At 43.0% G+C, this 26,071-nt stretch overlaps 1 protein-coding gene and 1 pseudogene across 2 annotated transcripts; both read right to left on the bottom strand.

The window, feature by feature from the left end:
• Positions 1 to 5,779: 5,779 nt before the first annotated feature.
• Positions 5,780 to 6,769, bottom strand: LOC311284761 (trace amine-associated receptor 13c-like; the record flags this gene model as incomplete). Its single annotated transcript, XM_084399976.1, has 1 exon — positions 5,780 to 6,769. One exon carries the CDS (start codon positions 6,767 to 6,769, stop codon positions 5,780 to 5,782), a length of 990 nt encoding a protein of 329 aa, XP_084256102.1.
• Positions 6,770 to 21,936: 15,167 nt separating this feature from the next.
• LOC311285291 (trace amine-associated receptor 13c-like) lies at positions 21,937 to 22,992 on the bottom strand (annotated as a pseudogene). Its single transcript has one exon. The product of its transcript is annotated as a trace amine-associated receptor 13c-like (transcript).
• Positions 22,993 to 26,071: the final 3,079 nt, after the last annotated feature.

Raw genomic sequence — 26,071 nt, 5'->3', positions numbered from 1 at the left:
AACATTTTACACAGATTTCAATCAAGCCATCTTTTGAATTAAGAACATACGATCGTACTGATAGGAAACGAGACACACTTTCATTCAAACACCTAATAGTTATAACAATTTCATAACTTATATGGGATCTAAGAATATTAGACACACATATAGGTTGTAGACACAATATAGAATTATGTAGTTGCACGATGTTTGATTATAAGTCCATCAAGAATTGTTTTGGGATGATTTTATGTATTTTTATAGGTAAAGTCTCAGTCCCTGTGGTTTTAAGAGATTTCAAACCTGGGGTCATTCAGAGGTCCTTAAGAAGAAGGAGGTCTGTTTTGTATATCTGTCGTGGGATCAAGCAACCTTTGCCGTTATCCTGGTAGGGCCCTGAGCTTTGCCATCTCTGAACCAATCAGTCTTTTCCAAACCATCTAACATTGACAACGTTCTTCCTTTAGTTGGATGCATGGCCATAAAGTTCTTAGCGTAGACTGGCTGGAGCCTGGATTTTATGGTTCTGGATTGGTGATTTGAGGTCTGGAATGCTGAGTTTTGTGTGGAATTATGTTTGAACAAATCACCTGGAAGATTCATTTGTGTTTGGTTCGCCCTCAAACCTTACATTGTTCTGGCTCTGTTCTAAATTCCCCGTCCTTTTCATGAGCTCCATGAAAGCTAAGACGGGGAACAGCAGCAGCTTCTGGGTAGCCTACAACCTCCTAATTTTTTATCTGGGAGAGCAGCAAAAATCCCCCAAATAAACCATACCAGGCATTCCTCCCTGGCTTTTCCGGCTATTCGAAGAGCCAGCAGAGGAACCAAATGAGCATTTCAGGAAGTCAATCGAACTAATTTTAATTGTAAATAGCTAATCGATATACGTGAAGCTAGCATGAGAAATGCTAGTATAACAACTTATACAAGCTCTCAGTGATATGTGTCGGGTCCCCGCTATGATAACAGTAACTTTCTCAAATGTTTACAGAACAAGCGGGAACCCAGTGTGCCTGTATCTTTCTCTATTGCTGTTTTATTACAAGATAGAAAGTCTAAGACCTTCAATAGCCGTACAGCAAACCAAACTAATCTGGTGCCTATTACATGTCAAACTAAGATTGCTGTGGGGACAAAAAATAAGATTGTTAAGTTAGCACTTTTAAACATTCGCTCACTTAAAAATAAATCACTTCTAGTCAACGACTTAATAACCACAAACAACCTGGACTTTATGTTTCTAAATGAAACCTGGCTAGAAGACAGCTGCAGTGCAACAGTCCTCAATGAAACGGCCCCTCCTAACTTTACTTTTATGAGTGTCTGCAGAGCTGTTAAGAGAGGTGGGGGTCTAGCTACTCTTTTTAAAGATATCTATCAATGTAAGCAAATATCATTTGGGAATTACCCGTCTTTCGAATATCTGGGTACTTTGTTAAAAGGTGCTCCACGCATTTTACTTATCATTATTTACAGGCCTCCAAAATACTCTCCAGCCTTTGCTGAGGACTTGACAGAACTGTTATCAACAATTACCTCAGAGTTTGACTGTTTTGCCATTGCTGGCGTGTCAAATGGCGTGTCTGCCTTTTATTTGTGTAACTTCAGCAGGAGTTATCAAATAATAATATAAAGTAAAAAAAAAAACATTATAAATAAATCCAAACAAAAATATTACCTCAGGAGGAGGGCCCAACTCAAAATAAAATAAAAATACCTCTACCTAAAAAGGGGATAACATTAACTTACCTATACAAAACAGAAAACAAAACAAAACAACATATATCTTACCTCACTCCCTTACTAACCAATAAACAGGAGAAAAGTTATGGGTATCCTCCACCCTACATTACCCATAAACTCTTAACTGATCATAAATAACATAAATTCAAAAATCACAGGTAATCGAGCACAGGTGGTAGCCCTTAATCCTATTAATCAGACACACAACGAGAGATAGAGAGAGAGAAAAAGAAACATGCACACAACACTCTTGTATGTAACACAATGAATACGTCCTTAGACGTAACACTATGCAACTACTGGTGGTGGTGTCATGCTCTATCTATCCTGTCGATAGTCTTAGTTTGAATTACTCGTCTGAGTGGCCAACATGACATTGACTCTATGTGGTCTTGTGGCCCTTAGCGGCATTGGTTCTATGTGGCCTAGTGGCCGTTGTTCTGTGTGGTTTGTTCTATGTGGCCTTTAATGGCCTTGTAGCATATCATTGCCTTGTCCTGTATGTAAAAAATGCCCTCTGCTCTTGTGGCCCTTAGCGGCATTGGCTCTATGTGGCCTAGTGGCCATTGTCTGTGTGGCTAAGTGGCCTTGAGGCATTGTTGCCTTGCTAAAAAATGGCCATGGTGGTCTCGTGGTCCTTGCGGCCTTGGTTTTGTGTGGCCTTGCGACCTTGTCCAGTCTTACTTCGTCTTCTGTGTGGCATTAGAGGGCGTTGTGGCTGATCGGCAGCCTTGTCTCTGTGGTCTAGCAAGGCCACGTGGCCCAGCGTGGCACTGCTCTGTGCGGCTACTTTGGCCTGGTTCTGTGTGGCCCAGGGTGGCCTGGTTCTGTGTGGCCCAAGGTGGCCTGGCTCTGTGTGGTCCATTGCGGCCTTGTCTCTGTGTGGTCTATAGTGGCCGGCTCTGTGTGGTCCATCGCGGCCTTGTCTGTGTGTGGTCTGTTATGGCCTTGTTCCGTATGGTCCATAGTGGCCTGGCTCTGTGTGGTCCATCGTGGCCTTGCTCTGTGTGGTCTGTCACGGCTTGTGTTTTCAATGGCCTATCTTTATGTAACTAAGTTAGCCTCATTCTCAGTTTTATGTTCACTATTCCCCAGCGCCTTGCTTCCCTTCAACTCATTTCCTGTAGCTCAAACAGTAGAGCATTGGAGATTATAATGCTAAGGTCATGGGTTTATTCTCCGGGGAAGCAAGAAATTATAAGACGTAAAGTCTGTCTTGAAATATAATATAAGTCGCTTTGGATGAAACCTTCAGCAATGGATAAATGTTTAAATATGTATATACAGCAGCAGGAATATTAAATTGCGTAAATGCATAATACACGTCTTCACATAGTACCTTACAGGTTCACCGTTTCTCACTATGATGAAAGTGGCTCTCTTACTAATTAGCTATTAGCTGTCGTCATCATGATGTCACCCGGCTGTCTTCCTCCATGGTTTTGCACTGGGGCATTATCTACCTGCCTCTGCTCAAGGCCATCCCATGGATCCTTCCACCGTCATCACCACCCTGGACTCTTCTGTTCTGCCTCCTCCCGGTTATCCGTCCACCTCCAGAACTGCCTCCTGTATCCTCGGCCTGTTTCACCATCTCCTTATCCTCCACACCTCCTTCTCTTTATGGCGCGAGGAAGCGCCTTCCGGGAGGGGAAGGTTCTGTCATTGTTCTGATAGTTTGGACTTTTTGTGTTTCACCACCTCCTGCCTGTGTTAGTCGTTTGTTGTCTTGGTCACTCATTATGTTCAGCTGTGCACTCATTATCTACCTCATTATCACGTGTACAAGTACAGTTCTGTTGGTGTTCATTGTCGGGTATTGTCTATGTTATGTGTGTGTGAGTAGCTCTCTCTCTGTTTTGAATTTATGCTTGTGGATTAATTAAAGAGACTTTTGTCTTCATCTTGTTTTTGGTGATCATCTACACAGCAGATGTGACAATATCGTGTCATAACCCCTGTACCACAATACATCTTGTATCGCCAGATTATTGCTGATACACAGCCCTATGAAACAGTAGTAATATATTTTTTATTAGCACTTCTGTTTTACTGAGTCTCCAACTCAGTGTTGGACACAGTACTATCCAACCTCTATTTGTGGACATGATACTTCGGCATTATCTGTGCAAAATACCGCTTTTTTATGTGTTTGAATTCTGAAAGAGCAAGCACAACAAAGGTTTGCCTGGACTCCTCCATCTTAGTTTTCTGACCTGTTTACTGGAACGTGGTCAATTCCAGTGTGACGTCATTCCCAGCTCAACATCCTTCTTCCGAGGTAAATGGAATGCAGTATTAAAGTGACAGCAGCCTAATAAACCTGCTGTCTATTATTAATGATAATCAAATAGTAAAAGACAAAGACAAAATCACTCACTGCTCTTGACTGAATAACTTTTGTAGCTTTAATAATGATTAATCCTTGATAAATACATTACAAAAACAATGAAAACAATTACTTTTTTGAGACACACTGATAAAAATTATTTTGTGGTGAAGTAAATACTACAGAAAAAAACAACGGAATTTACATGAAAATTTAGTTCAGGATATAATAAAAAAAAAACTAAGTAAATTCTATATTAGTACTCAATTCAAGCGTGTAGAAATGAAAGTGTAAATATCAACGTTATAAAATTAGGTAAAATTACTTTTTCTGATACTGGTGTTCCCATCATGCACTGGGCCTTGAATAATTAATTAGGTTGATTTTTCACTGTTTTTCAGCTGTATTGCTGTTTTATAATTGCTTATGTTGTTAGGATTAGTAACTTGACATTTTGTGACATTTGGAGTTCATTTTCTACTCATAATGACACATTCAAACACAAAAACGATCCATCAAATGTTACCGTCATTGTGTATTGTCTACCAAGTATTGAGGTCTCTGCGTTCACTTAAATCAAAATTTGTATTATGTAAATATGGTGTTTCACATAATATCTATTGTATTAATTACTTACATGTTTCTAAGTAAAGCACATACTTTAAAAGTGTGGTTTAATTAAATGTTATATTGTTTGAGTGAAATGTTTTGCAAAGGAATCTTAAATTAAATAGATATTACTCAACCTTTTACTAGCCAAGTTAAAATTACTTATTTTCTTTGTTACTTTCACTTAACTTAGTTAAGTAGAGTTTACTTAATTCCATATGTGAAATTTACTTTAAAAATATGCATGCAAAAACTTGCCAAATAAAAATTAAGTAAATTTTACTTATTGTTTTTTTTTTTTTTTTGTGCAGGGCAAGTAAAAATATGAAGCAGCCAGTAGAAGAAAAAAAAAATCCTTAGCATTGAGCACTGCTATATTAAAGGCACAGATAATTGGTTTATGTGAAGATTGTTTTTTTTTAAGTTCACTTACATGTAAAAGTTATTATTTTTTTTAAAGCCTATTACATGTAACAGTTATGGCTTTCAAATACAGTGTAATTTTGAATGGTTATAATTAATGGCTAAAAATGAGGGAGGAGGGGGGGATCCATTAAATATAGACATTAGTATTGGTATGGTAGCGGTGATGATGGCCTTCATACTTAGTAAAAAGATGCCATTAAACACCTATTTAAAATAAACTGTCTTTGAATCTACAATGTAAAATGATTACAAAAAAAAATAAAAATTATGTTAGGCGTGATTAATCAGTATTAATAAGGAATATATGTAGGAGTAAATATTAATAAGGATTTATGATGTTTTTAACTGATATTTTAAAGCAGCAGTAAAATAAAGCATAGAAAATATTCAGATATGATGTCAATGTACACCCTAGTTAGACATTTTTATATGGTGGATGAGATAACTGTAAAAAGCAGAAAAACTGTCCCAATTATTCCTAATGTCAGAGCTGATTTGCTCTTTTTTCCTTACCGAACCTTCTATTACACATTTACCACCCTTCATCAGAGTTTATAACTTTCACTTGCTGATGTGCAACATAAAATATCCTAAAATACAAAGTAATAATCACTGTACAAGGAAACATAAGGGAATGAGATCCGTAACTCTCCAAGCAAAACTCTTGAAAAAATTATAAATCGATCATTAATAGTCTGGGAAAAGACTGAAGTGCTCTGATGATGGATTCAAGATTTTTAGAGTAACAATGTGTTTAGCTGATATTCTAAACCATTTATAAAACAACGCATAAATAAGTGGATTCATACAGGAATTCATGTACACAATCCAGCATGTTACATTAAGTTCAACTGATTCTGTAGACTCATTTCCTTCAATAAGAGTGACAATATAGTATGGTATCCAACACATAAAGAAAACTGCAACAACAATCCCCAGAGTTTTTCCTGCCTTTCTTTGTGACCTGCTAACACCTGCGACAGAATTTACAACCTTGGCCTGATGCTTCGCAACACAGAAGATTTTCACATATATAGACATGATTACAGAAGAAGGGGCAACAAAAGTGACTATGAGATCTGTGACAAAATGTTCAAAATTAAAAGAAACTGAACAGTCTCCGTAACACCTGTTATGTGTCTCTGGATAAAACATAGTATTGTGTAATATAATGACAGAATATATGCCACAACACAGCCAGTTTATAATAATGCAAAAAATAACTTTTTCAGTTGTCACCCTTACTGTGTATCTTAAAGGGTCACTCACAGCAATGTAACGATCTACAGATATAAAAAATAAATTACCAAGAGATGCCGTAACAACCATAAATATAATAAATAAAAATAATGAACAAAATGTCTCTCCAAAGTACCAGCATGATTCTATAAATCTGATGCCCATAAAAGGTATAACAATCAGTCCCACAATCAGGTCAGCCACAGCCAGAGAGAGAATGAGCAGGTTGGTTGGAGTGTGAAGTTTCTTGAAGTGAGAGATGGAGATGATCACCAGCAGGTTCAGAAACACAGTGAATACTGACAATAAAGAAATGAAAACATACAAAACAACATACTCTTCTTCAGGTTTGATATTTTTGAAACATGACAAATTGTTGTCTGGAAAGCAATACTGTATTTTTTGCCTGTTGTCCTCCATGATTATTGTGTCAAACATTTCCAGAGTTAAAATATCCTTATATGTAGTCTGGCACTGTGTATCCCGTTCTGCATCAAAAGACCACTTTGAAGCTGTGGTACAATGTTCAAGCTGTCAGTTCGACTTTCTGCCTTCCTTTACTGACTAAACTCTGATTTAAATGTACAAAAAACAGAGACATCCAATGAAATGTGAGGTTTGATTATACTGCATTAAACCCACCTACTATTTAAATATTCAAAGCATGCAATGAGGAATTGGATGATGTGTATAATATTGTGAATGTGTAAAGCTTTAAATGGGCTCCCACATTCTTATCTTTTTGACCTTCTGGATAGAAATACACCTGTCAAACATCTAAGGTCTTTGGATCAAAGACTTTTATTGGTCCCAATGTCTTGACTGAAGACTAGGGGTGATCAGCTTTTTTTTTTGTCCCAAACTGTGGAACAGTCTACCAAGTAGATGCACAATATTTTGGCCACCATATCGGTATCAGTCGATACATGTTCATTTTTAATGTTATTGTTGTCGACCCAATAATAAAATTTGCGGATATATTCAAGCCAATAAGTAATGGATTATGTCCTTCAGCTGAGACACTTCAGATGCGCACTCGGCATGATGATTTCAAATGGCTTGAAATATGATTGAAATCACTTCAAAAAGAAAAATACAATTGAGTGCAGAATGATGAGAATTCTTTTTACGCCCATTTTAGCAAGTTGTTAGAGCACTTCCACAACAGAGTTACACCTTCATGACAATTAGTTGTGCTTATTTGCAGCTTTTTGTTTTGTGCAATTGTAAGTTGTAATATGTTTATTTTGTGTATATATGTATCTGATTTATCTCATATAGGATGCGTTTGGTTAAGAATTAACATGGTAGAACAGGGCACCAGTGATCATTGTTTCAGCACATGCAGCTCAAACAGCAATGCACAAATTAATAACTATTATTGGGACTTTCACATTACATAACGTTACAATGAGAACACTATAATAAAACGTTGTGAATTCGTTGGGTTAAGTTGTTACGCAAAGAGTCCATCAAAAACAGGAATTTACTTTTAGTAATAGTATATTTAGTAATAGTTTAGGAATAGTACTTTTAGCAAGTAATTCTAGACATCCATGCATTTTCAAGCCATTAATCACAATGTAAACGTGTAGTCTTCAGGGACTTTTTTTAAAAGATTGATTTGGTTTGCTTTAATCTGCAAACACTAAAGAACTGTGATGTGGTGTGATGGGGAAAAGTCGCTTTGCTGGTAAAGGATGGAAGTTAAGAGAAAATATTTTTTTGTCATGCTCAAGTAGTGTCATTTCAGAGATAATCTTTCATTTAAGTGAAAGACTTCTCAGGTTTCAACACCAAAGATTATTTCTACTGGCCCGGCCAGTAGAAATAATGCATTACATGTTTGTAATACATGAGGATCAAGACAAATGAGATAGAAACAGGATAAAATGGCTAAGGATTAGTTCAAGTGATGATATGGACAGTTATTAAGCATTTAATTTTTCCTATTTTCCCAGTAGTGCCTGTACTGTATTTAACTTACACACAGCATTGGAGATATACACTCACCTAAAGGATTATTAGGAACACCTGTTCAATTTCTCATTAATGCAATTATCTAATCAACCAATCACATGGCAGTTGCTTCAATGCATTTAGGGGTGTGGTCCTGGTCAAGACAATCTCCTGAACTCCAAACTGAATGTCAGAATGGGAAAGAAAGGTGATTTAAGCAATTTTGAGCGTGGCATGGTTGTTGGTGCCAGACGGGCCAGTCTGAGTATTTCACAATCTGCTCAGTTACTGGGATTTTCACGCACAACCATTTCTAGGGTTTGCAAAGAATGGTGTGAAAAGGGAAAAACATCCAGTATGCGGCAGTCCTGTGGGCGAAAATGCCTTGTTGATGCTAGAGGTCAGAGGAGAATGGGCCGACTGATTCAAGCTGATAGAAGAGCAACTTTGACTGAAATAACCACTCGTTACAACCGAGGTATGCAGCAAAGCATTTGTGAAGCCACAACATGCACAACCTTGAGGCGGATGGGCTGCAAAAGCAGAAGACCACACCGGGTACCACTCATCTCCACTACAAATAGGAAAAAGAGGCTACAATTTGCACAAGCTCACCAAAATTGGACAGTTGAAGACTGGAAAAATGTTACCTGGTCTGATGAGTCTCGATTTCTGTTGAGACATTCAGATGGTAGAGTCAGAATTTGGTGTAAACAGAATGAGAACATGGATCCATCATGCCTTGTTACCACTGTGCAGGCTGGTGGTGGTGGTGTAATGGTGTGGGGGATGTTTCTTGGCACACTTTAGGCCCCTTAGTGCCAATTGGGCATCGTTTAAATGCCACGGCCTACCTGAGCATTGTTTCTGACCATGTCCATCCCTTTATGACCACCATGTACCCATCCTCTGATGGCTACTTCCAGCAGGATAATGCACCATGTCACAAAGCTCGAATCATTTCAAATTGGTTTCTTGAACATGACAATGAGTTAACTGTACTAAAATGGCCCCCACAGTCACCAGATCTCAACCCAATAGAGCATATTTGGGATGTGGTGGAATGGGAGCTTCGTGCCCTGGATGTGCATCCCCTCAATTGGTAGTTATTAAAATTGTAGGCCTCCTTTAATTGAAACTGACCTAGAGTATGCAGGTCAAGTATAAAATTTGACATTTATTTTATACACAAGAATTAAAATTGTACTTTCTCCAAATTTATTTTAATATGTCTTTAAGTAACATAATTAGGCTTTAATCATACAGAGTATTATTAGATCTGGAGATGCTCGGGATAGTATACCTGTAATCTCTCTCTCTCTCTTTGGCAAATAAAATCAATAATTCCAGCATAAATCTGAAAATGTCCACACATAAATAAAGGCCTAGTACTAAAGCATAAATGCAATGTTGAATGAACATGATCACACACACACACACACACACACACACACACAGGTGTGTGTTCACTCTTCACCCCTGTTCATGTCTGCTTATTGCTGTTTTTTTTATTTACTTTTTACATTTAAATTCTTATTCTAAAGCAATTTATGAACATTTGGATTTTTTAAATAAATAATATGTGATTACAATCAACTCTTGGCTTAGTGGCAACTTCTGCAAATTTATGTGAAAAACGTCTCGGTTACGTATGGTAACCCTCGTTCCCCGAGGAGGGAACGGAGACGTACGTCATGACTGATGAAATGGGGATCTCGCTTGAGAGACCAATCTACTTTGAGTGTAACTAAACGAGCCAATGCACACTGGCATGGAATAATTGCACCAGCTGCTGTGCATCGTGGCGCGAGCATATAATGAGTGGCCGGTGAATCGCATCTTTGTTTTTCCACTGAGGACCCAGACTTGTGACTCAGCCGTACAGCGGAAGCTCAGCAACTGTGGCGACGGGACGTACGTCTCCGTTCCCTCCTCGGGGAATGAGGGTTACCATACGTAACCGAGACGTTCCCCTTCATCTGTCACTATGACATACATCATGACTGACGAAATGGGGATATCTACCAACACGCCACTGCTGCTGGCCTTTCCAGCGCTCCGCTTGAGTCTCCTGGCCTGACCACAATGTTGGGCAGAAAGTAGGAGCTCTAAGCAGAGAAGGTCAGTCACTGCTGTTCTGCAAGACCCACTCAGTGTGACTTATTGGATAACGCTGGGAAAGCATGCCCTTGGAGAAGGTGACGCTCCGGAAGCCACGTCCTACCCCAGAGTGAGGCACTGTGGCGGTTTTATATACTAGCCGAGCAGGGTAGTACAACATATGGCAGTCTCTGGGGTGGTTCCAGCCTAGTTCTAGGGGGGAAATAACACCAGCAGAGATGACAGAGCGGACTCTGTCAAGGGAAAGACATGGGCTCATCCACAGAGGAGCTGATCGTGGAGGAATACACATATGGGGTCGCCGCAGGGATTGCTACATATGGACACCCAGCCTAGCACAGGTTCCACAATGCATACGAGTGTAGGCCTGGCGCCAGACACTCCGCAACATCTGACTGCCGCATGGGTGACGGAGGAACTCAACAGACGCACGTATCTGGCCCAGCAGGGCGGGAGTGGTGTTGCAAGCCGACACTAAGCACGGGTCCTTCGCGCTACTGGCCACTGGGGGCGAGTAGCGCGAAGATACCGGCTCTACACAAAGGCTATAGAATCTAGCGAACGTGTTGGGTGTCGCCCAGCCCGCAGCTCTACATATATCTGTCAGCGAGGTGCCTTCAGCCAGCGCCCAGGAGGAAGCAACACTCCTAGTTGAGTGTGCTCGCAACCCGAATGGGCAAGGCATGTCTTGGGACAGACAATAGCATCCATGAAGGGAGTGGTAGGAACCTTGGGCACGTATCCAGGCCAGGGTCTCAGGACAACCTGAGAGTTGGCTGGGCCGAATTCTAGGCATGATTCATCGACCAAAAATGCTTGCAGGTCTCCTACCCTCTTGATGGAAGCCAGAGCAGTTAGGAGCACTGTCTTCAGTGACAGAATTTTTAACTCAGCTGACTGCAGGGGTTCAGAGGGAGGTCTCTGACCAACCCATCTACCACCCACTATGAAATTCTATAGTGGCATTGTTTTTACTGTAAAAAAAAAGTGATGATATTAGGTGCAATGCTACTGCTAACTCAGAATACTCACTTACATTAAAATTAAAGCATACAGAAATATATAGAATATATAGTGCAACATGATATATGCATGTGTTTCTTTAATGTGATGTTGAGTAGGGCTGCACATATGGATCCATATTATGTTTTTTTTTATCAACTGCTTATGTTTATCTAAGACATTACCGACTGTGTTTTCAAGGATACTCGTCAAGACCAGAATTTTGACAATTTTGTGTCTTTTTGACCATTAAAGCACTTTAATCTGTGAAAAAGAACTCAGTTTTGTTACTCGCAAGCTGTTTGTGAGGTGCCATTGCTGCAGAGAGCGCGCAAGTACTGAATAGTTTAAAATCGCTTGAATGTTTTTATTGTTAAGACTTAAAAAGACGTGCAAATGATAAACTTTAGTGACGATGCAACACTGATTGTACGAAGCCCCTAAAGAGACGTGGTGGTGTAAAAATTGGGATGGGAGGAAACAATATTTCCCTTTCGTCATCAGGGAACTCCGACGCCTCATCGGGGGAGTTCCCCTGACGAATTGGGATCACGCTAGGGAGACCAATTGCCTTCGAGTGAATTAAAACGAGCCAATGAACATTGGCATGCAACATTTGCATTCCGCAGCCCGCCTACTAGTGCGGGTATAAAGGCGGAAGCAAGCGCATACACAAATGCTTTTAGCTTCGGAGCCGAACGGTGTGTCCTCTCTGAGTGAATGAGCTTTAAGATTGTATCTATCTTACGCTCTACGAGTCTGCTGTTTCGGGAAGGGATCTCTCTGTGTTGGTGAGACGGTGTTTCAGCGACCGCGCGATTTCCTGTCTGCCGGCTGTGTCTACACACTGTTAATTCAAAAGCTGTTTTCACAGCTGGTAAACGGTTGAGTGCGCACAGCGGGCTTGCAGTTTCCCCGCTGTGTTGCCGCGTTGGGTCCCTGTGTGCTTCAGCACAATAAAGAGAGTACTTTTTTCCTGAAAGAGCAATACGAGTGAAGATCGCGTCCTTTTCAGGATGACGTTTCACTCGTGTGTTTCTGGATGCGATCGTTTCCTGTCCTCATTTGACGGCCACGTTCATTGTTTCACATGCCTAATCAGTGTGTGAGACTACGTTCGTGGGTGGTTCATGTTCTCTCAGGAGTGCATGACCACGTCGGCACGTTGTTCGCCTCCCCTTTTTAAAGGCTCGAGCCGCTCAGCGTGCCGTGTGCCGTCAAGCGCCGGCTGACAGCGCGGGTTGTCACGGCAACCCAGCGCGCGTCATTCAGCGCTCTAGATGCGCGATCGAGACTCGTACCTGTACGAGGTTGAGTCCCTTTGCTTGTTCCCCAATCTAGTTCCTTTTCTAAAAAGGAGAGGACTACTTTGGCTAATGAGCATTTGGTGATCTGGGGGTTACAGTGTGGAACGTCTCGCCAGGTGAAAGACCCTCACGAGCTTCCCACTCCTCTAGCGCATCGCAAACATGCTGAGACTGTGTTCGTGGGTGGTTTATGCTTTCTTATGAGAGCATGACCAGGTCGGCACGCCTTGCCTGAAGGCTTGAGCGCCCGGCGTGCCGTGTGTCATCGAGGTGATGGCCACGTTCACTGTCTTGCATGCCTGGTTGGCGGCCACGATCACTGTTTCACATGCTTAATCAGTGTGTTGAGACTGCGTTCGTGGGTGGTTCATGTTCTCTCATGAGTGCGTGACCACGTCGGCACGTTGTTCGTCTCCCCTTCGCGTAAGGGCTTGAGCCGCTCAGCATGCCGAGTGCCGTCGAGGCTTTCGGATGGGGTTCTGGTCCTTCTCATGAGGGACCAAGCATTTCATTCGGGGCTCCAGGGGAGGACAGATGTCGATTGCTACATTGGAGAGAGGGCTGTTATACTCTGAAAATGATGCTGAGTTCCTACTATTATGGTGTGTTCTCGTGCTGAAGATTCAGACTTGACAGCCACACTTCCTGGGTCTAAAGTGCCTGGGTGGGTGTGAAAAACTTTGGCAGTATGGAAGCATTTTGGTGCCAATATGGCAAGCCAAACATGCCTAAATCTGCAGAAGTTTTTTCTCTCTCACTACCCCTGCACATTCAGTGCACGTGGGTAGTTCTGATTCGGGGTGGAGCTGCGCTTATTGACTGACCGTGATAAGTCACAGCACTGGCCCTCGGTCAGACGATGTCCACACTGGTGGTCCAGAAGCGCTTCAAAACCAGCCCGCTCAGAGTTCGTTTCCCCCCAGCAAAGGGAAGGGAAACGACTCTGAGAGGAGCGACCCAGAGTTTGTGATGTCTGCTCTTCGGAAGTGCGTGTCATCACCACTCCTTCCCCCAGAGGAGGGCCGGGTGGAGAATCCTTTGTTGGTGAATTCTTTCTGTTCCGCCGCCGACCAGTCGATCGGTGGTACCCAAAACCTCATTAAAAGAGCAGTTCGTCCTCCTCTGGGTCATTCACGGTTGGGACTGCCGAACAAGCAGTCTCTCCCGCTTGAGAGTGGGACGGCAGTGTGTGCCACCCTTGGGTCTCACCACTCTCAGTCCCCTCTCCCCAGCTCTCAGATAGCAGTGGTGCCACCTCGGTCACGCCACTCCTGTCTGCCGCTGGGCGGGAAGGCGTGGAGACCAGCAGCCACCCTCGGGCCTCGCTCCTTGTCTTGTCTCCTCCCCTTCCCTCGCCAGGTGACAGCCCGCAGCAGAACACTCTCGGGTCTTCGCTGCCGTCTGTCCCCCTCTCCCCAGCTCTCAGATAGCAGTGGCGCCACCTCGGTCACGCCACTCCTGTCTGCCGCTGGGCGGGAAGGCGTCGAGACCAGCAGCCGCCCTCGGGCCTTGCTCCTTGTCTCCTCCCCTTCCCTCACCAGGCGACAGCCCGCAGCAGAACACTCTCGGGTCTTCTCTGCCGTCTGTCCCCCGGTGGAAGCAGGTAGGTGTTGTCCAAGTACACACCCAGACCCCGCTCTCGGCCGCTACAATGCCACCGGAGCCGTGTCCCTGCCTTCCGCCTCGCTGCCCCTCCGCGGGTACGCCGGCGGTGCGGGTGGGCTCGTTGCGGCGGTTTCTCGGAGCCTGGCTAGCGCCCCCGAGGCCATCGCGCTGGCTCATCCGCACCATCCGGCTCGGCTATGCAATTCAGTTTGCACGCCGGCCTCCCAAGTTCAGGGGCGTCCACTTCACCCGTGTGCGTCCGGTGGATGCTCCTGTCTTGCGGAAAGAGATCAACGCCCTGCTGGTGAAGGACGCGATCGAGCCGGTCCCTCCAGCCGATATGAGGTCAGGGTTCTACAGCCCTTACTTCATTGTACCCAAGAAAGGCGGTGGGTTACGGCCAATCCTGGACCTGCGAGTATTGAATCGGGCCCTGCACAAGCTCCCGTTCAAGATGCTCACGCAGAAACGCATTTTCGAATGCATCTGTCCCCGGGATTGGTTTGCAGCGATCGACCTGAAGGACGCGTACTTTCATGTCTCGATTCTTCCCCGACACAGACCATTTCTTCGGTTTGCTTTCGAGGGTCGAGCATATCAGTACAAGGTCCTACCCTTCGGGCTGGCCCTGTCGCCCCGTGTCTTCACGAAAGTCGCGGAGGCGGCCATTGTTCCCATGAGAGAACAAGGCGTTCGCATTCTCAACTATCTCGACGACTGGCTCATTCTGGCGCACTCGCGAGATGTGTTGTGCGATCACAGGGACATGGTGCTCCGGCACCTCAGTCAGTTGGGGCTTTGGGTCAACTGGGACAAGAGCAAACTCTGCCCCGTGCAGAGGATCTCTTATCTCGGTATGGAACTGGACTCGGTCGCCCAGACTGCGCGCCTCATGGAGGAACGCGTCCAGTCAGTGCTCAACTGCCTCGAGTCTTTTCGAGGCAAGTCAGCGGTCCCACTGAAACAGTTTCAGAGGCTCTTGGGGCATATGGCAGCCGCAGTAACGCCGCTCGGCCTGTTGCATATGAGACCGCTCCAGCACTGGCTTCACGATCGAGTCCCGAGGTGGGCGTGGCAGAGCGGCACGTTCCGGGTCAAAGTCACCCCGCACTGTCGCCAAACCTTCACCCCTTGGTCGGATCCTGTGTTTCTACGGGCCGGAGTGCCCCTAGTCCAGGTTTCCAGGCATGCTGTGGTATTCACAGATGCTTCTGCCAAGGGCTGGGGGGCCACGTACAAAGGGCATGCAGTCTCGGGTCTGTGGACGGGGCCCCAGCTGCATTGGCACATCAACTGCCTAGAGTTGCAAGCAGTACGCTTAGCCTTGTGTCGCCTCAAGGGCCATCTCAAACACAAGCACGTACTGGTCCGTACGGACAGCACTGCGACTGTTGCGTACATCAACCGACAAGGTGGTCTACGCTCCCGTCGTATGTCGCGACTCGCCTCCCACCTCCTCCTGTGGAGTCAGAAGCATCTGAGGTCGCTTCGTGCCGTTCATGTCCCCGGGGAGCTCAATCGTGTGGCCGACGAGCTTTCGCGTCAGCCCCCCCTTCCGGGAGAATGGCGACTCCATCCCCAGGTGATCCAGCTGATTTGGCGAATCTTCGGAGCCGCACAGGTAGACCTGTTTGCCTCTCCGGACACGACCCATTGCCAGTGGTTTTACTCCCTGACCGAGGGAACTCTCGGCACGGATGCCCTGCCACACAGCTGGCCCCGGGACTTGCGCAAATATGCGTTTCCCCCAGTGAGCCTTCTTGCACAGACCCTGTGCAAGGTCAGGGAGGACGAGGAGCAGGTCCTTGTGGTGGCCCCGTATTGGCCAACCCGGACTTGGTTCCCAGAAATCATGCTCCTCGCGACAGCCCCTCCTTGGCCGATTCCTCTGAGGAAGGACATATTTTCTCAGAGACGGGGCACTCTATGGCACCCGCGTCCAGACCTCTGGAAACTCCATGTCTGGTCCCTGGACGGGACGCAGAGGTTCTAGATGGCCTGCCACAGGCAGTGGTAGATACCATCTCTTAAGCTAGAGCCCCCTCTACGAGGCACCTCTACGCTCTGAAGTGGAACCTGTTCGTCGACTGGTGTTCTTCCCACGGGGAGAACCCACGAACTTGCCCGATCAGAGTCGTGCTCTCCTTCCTACAAGAGGGGTTGGAGCGAAGGCTGTCTCCCTCCACCCTTAAAGTGTATGTTGCCACAATAGCCGCACATCACGATGTAGTTGAAGGTAAGTCCGTGGGGAAGCACGACTTGGTCATCAGATTCCTCAAGGGTGCTAGGAGGCTAAATCCACCTCGCGATTTGCACCCTGTACCCACTTGGGACTTAACCTTAGTGCTTAGAGTGCTCCAAAGTCCTCCTTTTGAGCCTTTGCCGACAGTAGAGCTTAATTTTCTGTCCATTAAGACAGCGCTCCTGTTAGCATTGGCCTTTCTCATGTTTTATTGAGACCCCGGCTCGGATATGTGCCCAAGGTTCCTACCACTCCCTTCGCGGACCAGGTAGTGAACCTGCAAGCGCTGCCCCAGGAGGAGGCAGACCCAGCCCTAGCTTTTCTCTGTCCCGTCCGGGCCCTCCGGGTTTATATAGACAGAACGCAAAGCTTCAGGACCTCAGATCAGCTCTTTGTTTGTTATGGAGGCCAGCGGAAGGGGAAGGCTGTCTCCAAGCAGAGGTTAGCCCACTGGCTAGTGGATGCTATCACCAGGGCTTATGAGTCCCAGGGTGAGCCCTGCCCACCCAGGTTGCGGGCTCACTCCACTAGGAGTGTTGCCGCTTCCTGGGCTCTGGCTCAAGGCGCCTCGCTAACAGACATTTGGAGAGCTGCGGGCTGGGCGACACCGAACACGTTCGCTAGGTTTTATAGCCTACGTGTGGAACCTGTTTCCTCCCGAGTACTTGCTACGGTCAGTAATTAGAGGGAATAGGTGTGTCGGCTTGCGACGCCATTCCGTGAGCGGATACGTGCGTCTTTTTGCTCCGTTGGTTACCCAACAAACGGCTAACCTCGTGAGTTCCTCCATCACCCCCTCCGGTGCCAGGCGTTGCGGACCGCCCGGCACCAGGTCTGCTACCTTCAGTAAGGAGTTGCTAGTAGACTGAGTGCCTTTTCCAGTGGTCCCTGCGGCGACCCATGATTGCCACGTGCAGTTCAGCCGTGTCTTCCCCTTGACAGACTCATTCTGTCGTCCCTGTTGAGTACGCTCCTCACTCCTCCGGACTGGGACTACCTTCAAGGACTGCCATATGTTTCACTACCCTACGTGGTTAGTACATGTGTGTATTTGAGGGCCTTCCTCTAGGCTGCCTCAGCTTCCGCAGCGTTCCCCCCCCCCCCCCCTTATTATTTTCCTTGGGGTCGGGCACGCTTTCCCAGTGTTATCCAATATCCACTGATTGGGTCTTGCGGAACAGCAGCTAGGATTCCCTAGCTAGCTCCCGCAAAATTTCTGGAAACTGCTGCAGGGCTGTAGCTTAGCTGGGCGCTGGAAGGGGCCAGCACCATGGCGTTTTGGTAGGGATCCCAATTCGTCAGGGGAACTCCCCCGACGAGGCGTCGGAGTTCCCTGATGACGAAAGGGAACGTCTCGGTTGCGTATGGTAACCCTCGTTCCCTGAGTCCAGGGAACGGAGACGCCTCGTCCCGTCGCCATGCTGCTGTACCTTCGCGGAGGACTGGACACCGTCCGGCTCCTCAGCAAAAAGTATTTGTGTATGCGCTTGCTTCTGCCTTTATACCCGCACTAGTAGGCGGGCTGCGGAATGCAAATGTTGCATGCCAATGTTCATTGGCTCGTTTTAATTCACTCGAAGGCAATTGGTCTCCCTAGCGTGATCCCAATTCGTCAGGGGAACTCCCCCGACGAGGCGTCTCTGTTCCCTGGACTCAGGGAACGAGGGTTACCATACGTAACCGAGACGTTTTCAAATCTTTTGTGTTCCCCTGAGAACTTTTGCCTTCACTCGCAAAGATATTTGCGTTCCCTTGCAAAACCTGTTGTGAGCTCAGACAGTGTTTCAGACAGCTCCGTATGTCAATAGAGCGCTTCATAGTGTTTGAACTTAGACTCAAATATAAAGAAATGCGGTCAGTACTTAACTCAAGGAGGTCAGTAAAGTTGGCAGTATATTCACAGATTCGAACTTACCGGAACAATAACTGAGCTAAACGTTATTAAAACACAAATTACACGTATTTACACTCATAGTAACATAGGCAATTATCTACAATTTTCCTCAAAACAAGCTTTATAAAATAAATTGATCTCTATGAGGCTGACAGACAAGTCCGAAGGGACCATCTGCAAAGTTTCTCAGAGGAACACAAACGTTTTGCGAGAGAACACAAAAGATTTGAGAAATAATTTTCTCCCATCTCAAATGTTATACACCACCACGTCCCTTTAGGGGCACCGTACGATTGTTCAAGTGACAATTCCGTCAACTGTCCCGACTCTCGAAATGTGAGAGTCTGGTATTGCCACCTGCAGTGCCCGCTTGCCTTGTGCAGATGCAATGTGGTGATTAGGGATGCACCGAAATGAAAATTATGGGCTGAAACCGAAATTTTATAATTATTAATTTCTTATTATAAATTCGTTTTTTGGATAATTGTATTATTAATAGTCTTTTTAATTAAATAATCAATAATCAATCATTTTATTGAAACTGAATTCAAAAATAACAAGCCTATAAAATAAAATAACCACACTTTTATTTAAAGTAACACACAAAAGTTGGACAGAAAATAGGCCCCTATTATCAATATATTAAAATATATATATATTATTCTTCATTTAGTTCTATGCAACAGAATCAGATTTAACAGATTTATTTTTTATCAAAATAAAATATAGTCCTAGAAAGATTATTATCAGAGAATGTGAGCAGAGCAGGGAATGGAACAGTGAATGGCTATACCACACCATGTTACAGCACAGTAGGGCTATTGCAAAAAGAAACAATGTCAATGTCACTTTATTTATAAAGCACTATTTAAAACAACAACTGTTGAACAATGTGCTGTACATTGCATAAACATACACAATAAAAACAAATAACAGACAATAAACAGAAAACATGCCACTGTATTATCAAATATAAGCTCTTTCAAACAAATAAGCCTTCAGTTTTGATTTAAAATTTCCCACAGTACGCGCAGTCCTAATACTAACCGGCAGACTATTCCACAATTTTGGCGCAGCTACTGCAAATGCCCGGTCACCTCTTAGTTTTTTTTTTTGTCCTTGGAACCACTAATAGTCCCTGATTTGATGATCTCAGAGACCTCCCTGAGTCATGTTTCGAAAAAACATCGATGAGGTAAGAAGGTGCTAAGCCATTTACAGATTTGTAGACCATTAAAAGGACTTTAAAATCTACTCTATAGCGGATCGGCAACCAGCGTAATGACATTAATGTGGGTGTGATATGTTCATATTTCTTAACCCCAGTCAAGAGCCTAGCAGCTGCATTTTGAACCACTTGAAGTCTAGAAAGAGTAGCACTTTATCCCTATATAGAGTGCGTTGCAGTAATCAAGCCTTGAAGTAATGAGGGCATGAATAGCCCTCTCAAAGTTCTTAAAAGACAAAAACGACTTCACCTTTGCCAGTGCTTTTAAGATGGAAAAAGGTAGATTTGAGTACAAAACTGACCTGTATGTCAGACTTAAGGGCATTATCCAACTTGAATCCGAGGTTTTACGTATTGGGAAAGAGTGCCTAACTTAAAATGTTTTGTGTGACCAAATACAACAATCTCAGGCTTATTTTCGTTAAAATGTAAAAAGTTTACAGCCATTCAGACCTTTAAATCAGCAAGGCAAGCAAGTAGAGAATCTAGATATTTTTTTATCTTGTTTTAGGGGCAGGTAAATTTGAGTGTCGTCTGCGTAGCAATGATAGGAAATATCATATTTCTTAAACATTTTACCTAATGGAAGCACATAAATGGAGAATAGCACTGGAGCCAAAATGGAACCCTTGGGGATTCCACATGTAAGTGGAGCTTTACTTGATACGAATTCCCCAATATTCACTGAGAAAGTTCTATTTTTAAGAAAGGACTGAAACCAATTCAGAGCCTTCCCTTGGATGCCTGCACATTTCTCTAAATGGGACGGAAGGACAGTATGGTCTGGGACAGAAGGACAGTATGGTCTACTGTGTCAAATGCAGTGCTTAAATCCAAGAGCACAAGAACGACAGCACATCATTTATCACCTTAACAAGTGCTGTTTCTGTAGAATGTTATTTTCTGAATCACGATTGAAAGACTTCAAAAATCTTTTTTTTTTTTTTTTTAGAAGATTGTACAGTTGCTCAGACTGTATTCTCTAATATTTTAGAGATAAATGAAAATTTGGAGACTGGTCTAAAATTCTATAAAATTGTAGGGTTTAAGTTTGGCCGTTTGAGGAGGTGCTGAATGAAGGCGTGTTTCAAATAATCAGGTACAGTTCCTGATCCAAGACATTTAGCTTGTTTACAATTTCCTGCAAAGACAAGAGAGAAATTGCTGTGAATTGATTGAAAACCACATGACATGCAGGAAGCACAGCTGGGTCAGGTGTTGAAGGCATGATATTCAATATTATGTCCCTTATCTTATTAATAAAAAAGTGTAGAAAATGTTCACACATAGCCAAGGACTCACTCTGATGGGATACACTAATAGCAGGGTTCACTACAGCATTTATGGTTTTAAAAGAGTTCTTGGATTATTACAATTTCTTTCGATGAGGTCAGCAAAGTATTTAGACTTCTAGTAGTAGAAGCGGTGTTAAACCAGCTCAAACCACTCAAATCATGGAGGTGCACATCAGAAACTCCAGCAATCACACTAAACACTGCCGAAAAATCACCACCGGTTTTAGATGTCAGTATACGAGACCAACGCATGGGTTTAACAGTGTTCACCATATCTGTTGTAAAAGGGATGGAGAACAAGATAGGCTTGTGGTCTGAAATACCAAAATCGCCCAGTTCCAGATCTTCAATGGATATAACCATGCGTTAACACAAGATTGAGTGTGTGGCCCTGTAAATGAGTGGGGCCTTTTACCCACTGAGTTAAATCAAAAGAGTCAGTAAGACAAATAAATTCATTTACAAATGTGTTTGACGGGCTGCACACATGAATGTTGAAATCTCCAAGAATTATTACTTTATCAAAGTTTGATATGATATCCCCAAGAAAATTTGCAAATTCATTTAGAAAGTATTTGTGTGCTTTAGGAGGGCGATAAAACACAGCAACCGCCACAGCAGTATCCATTTCAAGTTTTAGCAGTTGTAGTTCGAAACTGTTAAAATCATCTGTCATCAGAGTAGCACAGTCAACAAGCCGCCTCCCCTGCCAGATGTGCGAGGGCAGGTAAAAGGACTTACAACTGGGTGGAAGAAGTTCAGAAAACGGACTCAAGTCCCCACTCGCAAGCCAAGTTTCAGTGATGCACAATATATCCAGACCATTTGGTACATAGATTTATTATGGATTATCTATTAAAATGATCTAAAATAAGTTCTAAAAATTACAATATATGGTGTGCTTTATATAGAATTGCTTCACCAGTTTGAAGCACAAATTGTGGTAAAAATATCATGAATGATGATTTGTAAAAATACTAAGCCGAGAGGATGCTTGCTGAAATATTCTAAGAGTTAAGATGTGTTTAACAGATTTTCTAAACCAGGGGTAAAAAAATGCATAGATAAGAGGATTCAGACAAGAGTTAATGTACAAGACCCATATTAGACAATACAGTACAGTGGGTGGGATTGCTGTGTTTTCAGCTAGAGTCAAGATATAGAATGGAATCCAGCAAACCAGATGTATTGCCACAATGATTCCTAATGTGAGAGCTGCTTTACTCTCAGATTTCCTCTTCATTGAACCTTCCATTACACATTTACCACCCTTCATCAGAGAGTTTATAACTTTCACTTGTTTTTGTGCAACATAAAATATCCTCAAATATAAAGTTATGATCAGGGTACAAGGAAATAGGAATGAAAATATGAAATCAATTACTCTGCATTCAAATGTAAGCATAATATTACATTCGCCATAACAAGCATCTGCTCTGGGTGGGATAATTACTACAATTGCAATAATATAAGTCAAAGAAAAAAGCCAGCAAAAACAGATAATAGTTATCATTCTAGTCATGGTTATTTTCTGTGGGTACAGTAAAGGGTGACACACAGCCACATAACGATCAACAGCAATTAAAACTAAATTACTGATAGATGTTGAGATAAGCAGCCCCATGATTATCATAAACAGCTTACAGAAAGTGTCTCCAAAGAACCAACATTTCTCAATCAACTTGATGGCCTCTATGGGCATCACAATAAGTCCAGTAAGCAGGTCGGCCACAGCCAGAGAGAGAATAATCAGGTTTGTTGGAGTGTGAAGCTTCTTGAAGTGAGAGATGGAGATGATCACCAGCAGGTTCAGAAACACAGTCCATGCTGACAGCAATGAAAAAAACACATACATGATATTGTATTCATGTCTGGAGCGTTTCCCCTTGATACATGATGAGTTGATGGCAGGAAAGCAGTATTGAGTCTCATGATCCTCTGTCTCATAGGCCATGAGTGAGTCTCCTCCTGTTAGGAGTTTGTTCTGCTCTCCTTACTGTCCTTTCATTTATACAGTGTCTGGATCAGACTGACCAACCCATGATCCACCGCTCACACTGATGCTGCAACTTTCTTTCTTTCTTTCTTTCTTTCTTTCTTTCTTTCTTTCTTTCTTTCTTTCTTTCTTTCTTTCTTTCTTTTCCTTCCTTTCTTTTTATACAGAGATTAAGATGGACAAGCTTTTGATCATGATGGGGTCCATCTATTTATCGATTGTTACTTTGTAACAGAAAATAATCTGTCACCTAAAATGTGGGATAGAATCTGCCCAAATATTAGACATTCATATTCATATCTTAAAGGGGTATTTCACTCTACAATACAATTTTGTCCATCATATCGATGGTATCATGATACAGTGATTCTGAAATAGCCTACTCTATTCATTGCCGGACAATATGATCTACGATATATCTTGATGTAGACCTATGTGTAACAGAAGAGGCAAAAAAGTGTTTGTTCACAGTATTTGTATTTATTCAAGACATTGTGATGTCTGTTTCAAAAACTGACCACTGAGATGAACCTGTCCTGCAAAGTGCACAGTGTCTGAAAACATTACAATTCTGGACTTTTGGAAATAAAAGAAATACATAAATAAACAAATAAACAAATAATCTGGCACAGTGCCAGAAAACATAACATTTCTGGACTTCATAAATAAACAAATAATGAATGCGAAAAATAAATAAATACACATTTCAGTTCTTAACAAAGAAGTTCACCCTCTGCAGCAGCTCAGGCGACAAAAGCACCTCTAGGGTCATCATGGCCAAATTCGTGCTCTTTTGTCCATTCCAGATTAAATGAGGTCTGACGTTTCGGCATGTTAACGTTATGATATGACGTAGCCAGCACGTGGACTCCAAGTCATGGAGGCTTGTTTACGTTTTTAACTAATGATATATCAGATATTTATTTCACAACGCTTTCAGCCAATCATTTGTTTGACCAGACGTCTTAGGGCATTGGACGCTATGCTGCTGCGTCCCAATAAAGATTCTAGAGCGGGGTTTTTTAGGCCGATTCAGCGCTGCTCCAAAAAGGAGGACAAACGAGTGTCCGGCTTGAGGCTGTGCCGTACAGGGGGCTTAAAATCCGGACTGTCCGGCCAAAATCCGGACGTATTGGCCACCCTTCCACAGAAGAAAGAAAGTCATACAGTTTTGTAATGACATGAGGCTGAATAACTGTGTGAAGTCTGAAGTCTGCTTCTTCTTGTCTGGTCCAAAAAAGAAAATTATACATTTAATCCTGGTTCACTTAGCATGCACACTGTCATTTTTAATGACACTGGATAGACCAAACCTAAAAACATACAGTATAAAATGGCTTTTGTGACGTATATTTTGCAACGGAACTTACCGGACATCCAAAACAATGTTTTGTGCTATAGGCTTAATGCGCTCATGTATGTGCGTACATATGATGGCATTTCTATCAGCTGAGAACTTGTGAAGAGTTTATAAAATGTGTGAAGGAGTCACACTCAAGTGGAGATTTGAGATTTAGGAGATTTTAATCAAATTATACCTTCCTTAAATGACACAAATTCATTTATGAACAGCCAAAGCTCACTGGTCACTAACAAGTTTGTTGCATAATTTTTTTAATGTGAACTTTGGTGAATCAATCAGTGAAGTGTTGTAGTAGATGTCATTGATAAATGTGTTATTTTGTTGATTCTGGTGGTGTAAAATTCATCACATTAAGCAAAGCATTGTGGACATGTTGCATTGTTTTCTTGATATGATATGTGTAAGAATGTTTGTAAGTGCCACTGGATATATAAGGCCAGAGATGCTACATGATTCCAGTTGCTCTTCATGGGATTAAAGAGCCTTTCAGTTAGCAGATCAAAGCCTTGACCATTAGGCAGTGACCCCTCATGATTAGATGATATGAGCATCTGAGTAAATCAATAATAGTACACTCTGAAGACCAATTATGGTTGTGGCTTGTTATTTATGAAATGTGCCCCTGAGGGTGCTGTTAAAATCTTTGCTGAATACTGAGATGATCCTTAACTGATCCATTAATTAAAGGTGTGAAAAACACAACACATAACAGACTGATGCAACAGCTTCTGCTTTTTTGATGAGTCATGGGTCAGTGACCTACTGTTTACTTCTGATTAACTGATTTTAATACCATAATGTATCTATCCAAATGAATGTCAAATGAAGTTAAACATCCTAACAAAACTGTAAAATCTCTGAGTATACCAAAAACTGAATGTCTTCATACATTAATGTTAGCATTTATTATTTCTTCATGGGAGCGAGAATTTTTAACTGTGCACCTGTGGAATGAAAAGAAATTAGATTAAACATTGTTTTCTTATTGTAATGTTAATAAAAAATAAAATAGAAAGTTTGAAAAGCAGCATTAGTGTTGATGAACTGATGTGTATCAATGCATCCTGTAAACTTTAAACCGTCATTAAAGGATTTGACGCTAAGACCCCATAACAGAAAGCTGACTCAGACACTCTCAAATATCTATGTGTATATAAACTCACCTAAAGGATTATTAGGAACACCATACTAATACTGTGTTTGACCCCCTTTCGCCTTCAGAACTGCCTTAATTCTACGTGGCATTGATTCAACAAGGTGCTGAAAGCATTCTTTAGAAATGTTGGCCCATATTGATAGGATAGCATCTTGCAGATGATGGAGATTTGTGGGATGCACATCCAGGGCACGAAGCTCCCGTTCCACCACATCCCAAAGATGCTCTATTGTGTTGAGATCTGGTGACTGTGGGGGCCATTTTAGTACAGTGAACTCATTGTCATGTTCAAGAAACCAATTTGAAATGATTCGAGCTTTGTGACATGGTGCATTATCCTGCTGGAAGTAGCCATCAGAGGATGGGTACATGGTGGTCATAAAGGGATGGACATGGTCAGAAACAATGCTCAGGTAGGCCGTGGCATTTAAACGATGCCCAATTGGCACTAAGGGGCCTAAAGTGTGCCAAGAAACATCCCCCACACCATTACACCACCACCACCAGCCTGCACAGTGGTAACAAGGCATGATGGATCCATGTTCTCATTCTGTTTACGCCAAATTCTGACT

The sequence above is a fragment of the Rutilus rutilus genome (assembly GCF_951802725.1).
Source record: "Rutilus rutilus genome assembly, chromosome: 25".
NCBI lineage: Eukaryota > Metazoa > Chordata > Actinopteri > Cypriniformes > Leuciscidae > Rutilus > Rutilus rutilus.
Note: the sequence above shows the minus strand (reverse complement) of the source record. Positions and strands in the feature narration are given on the sequence as shown.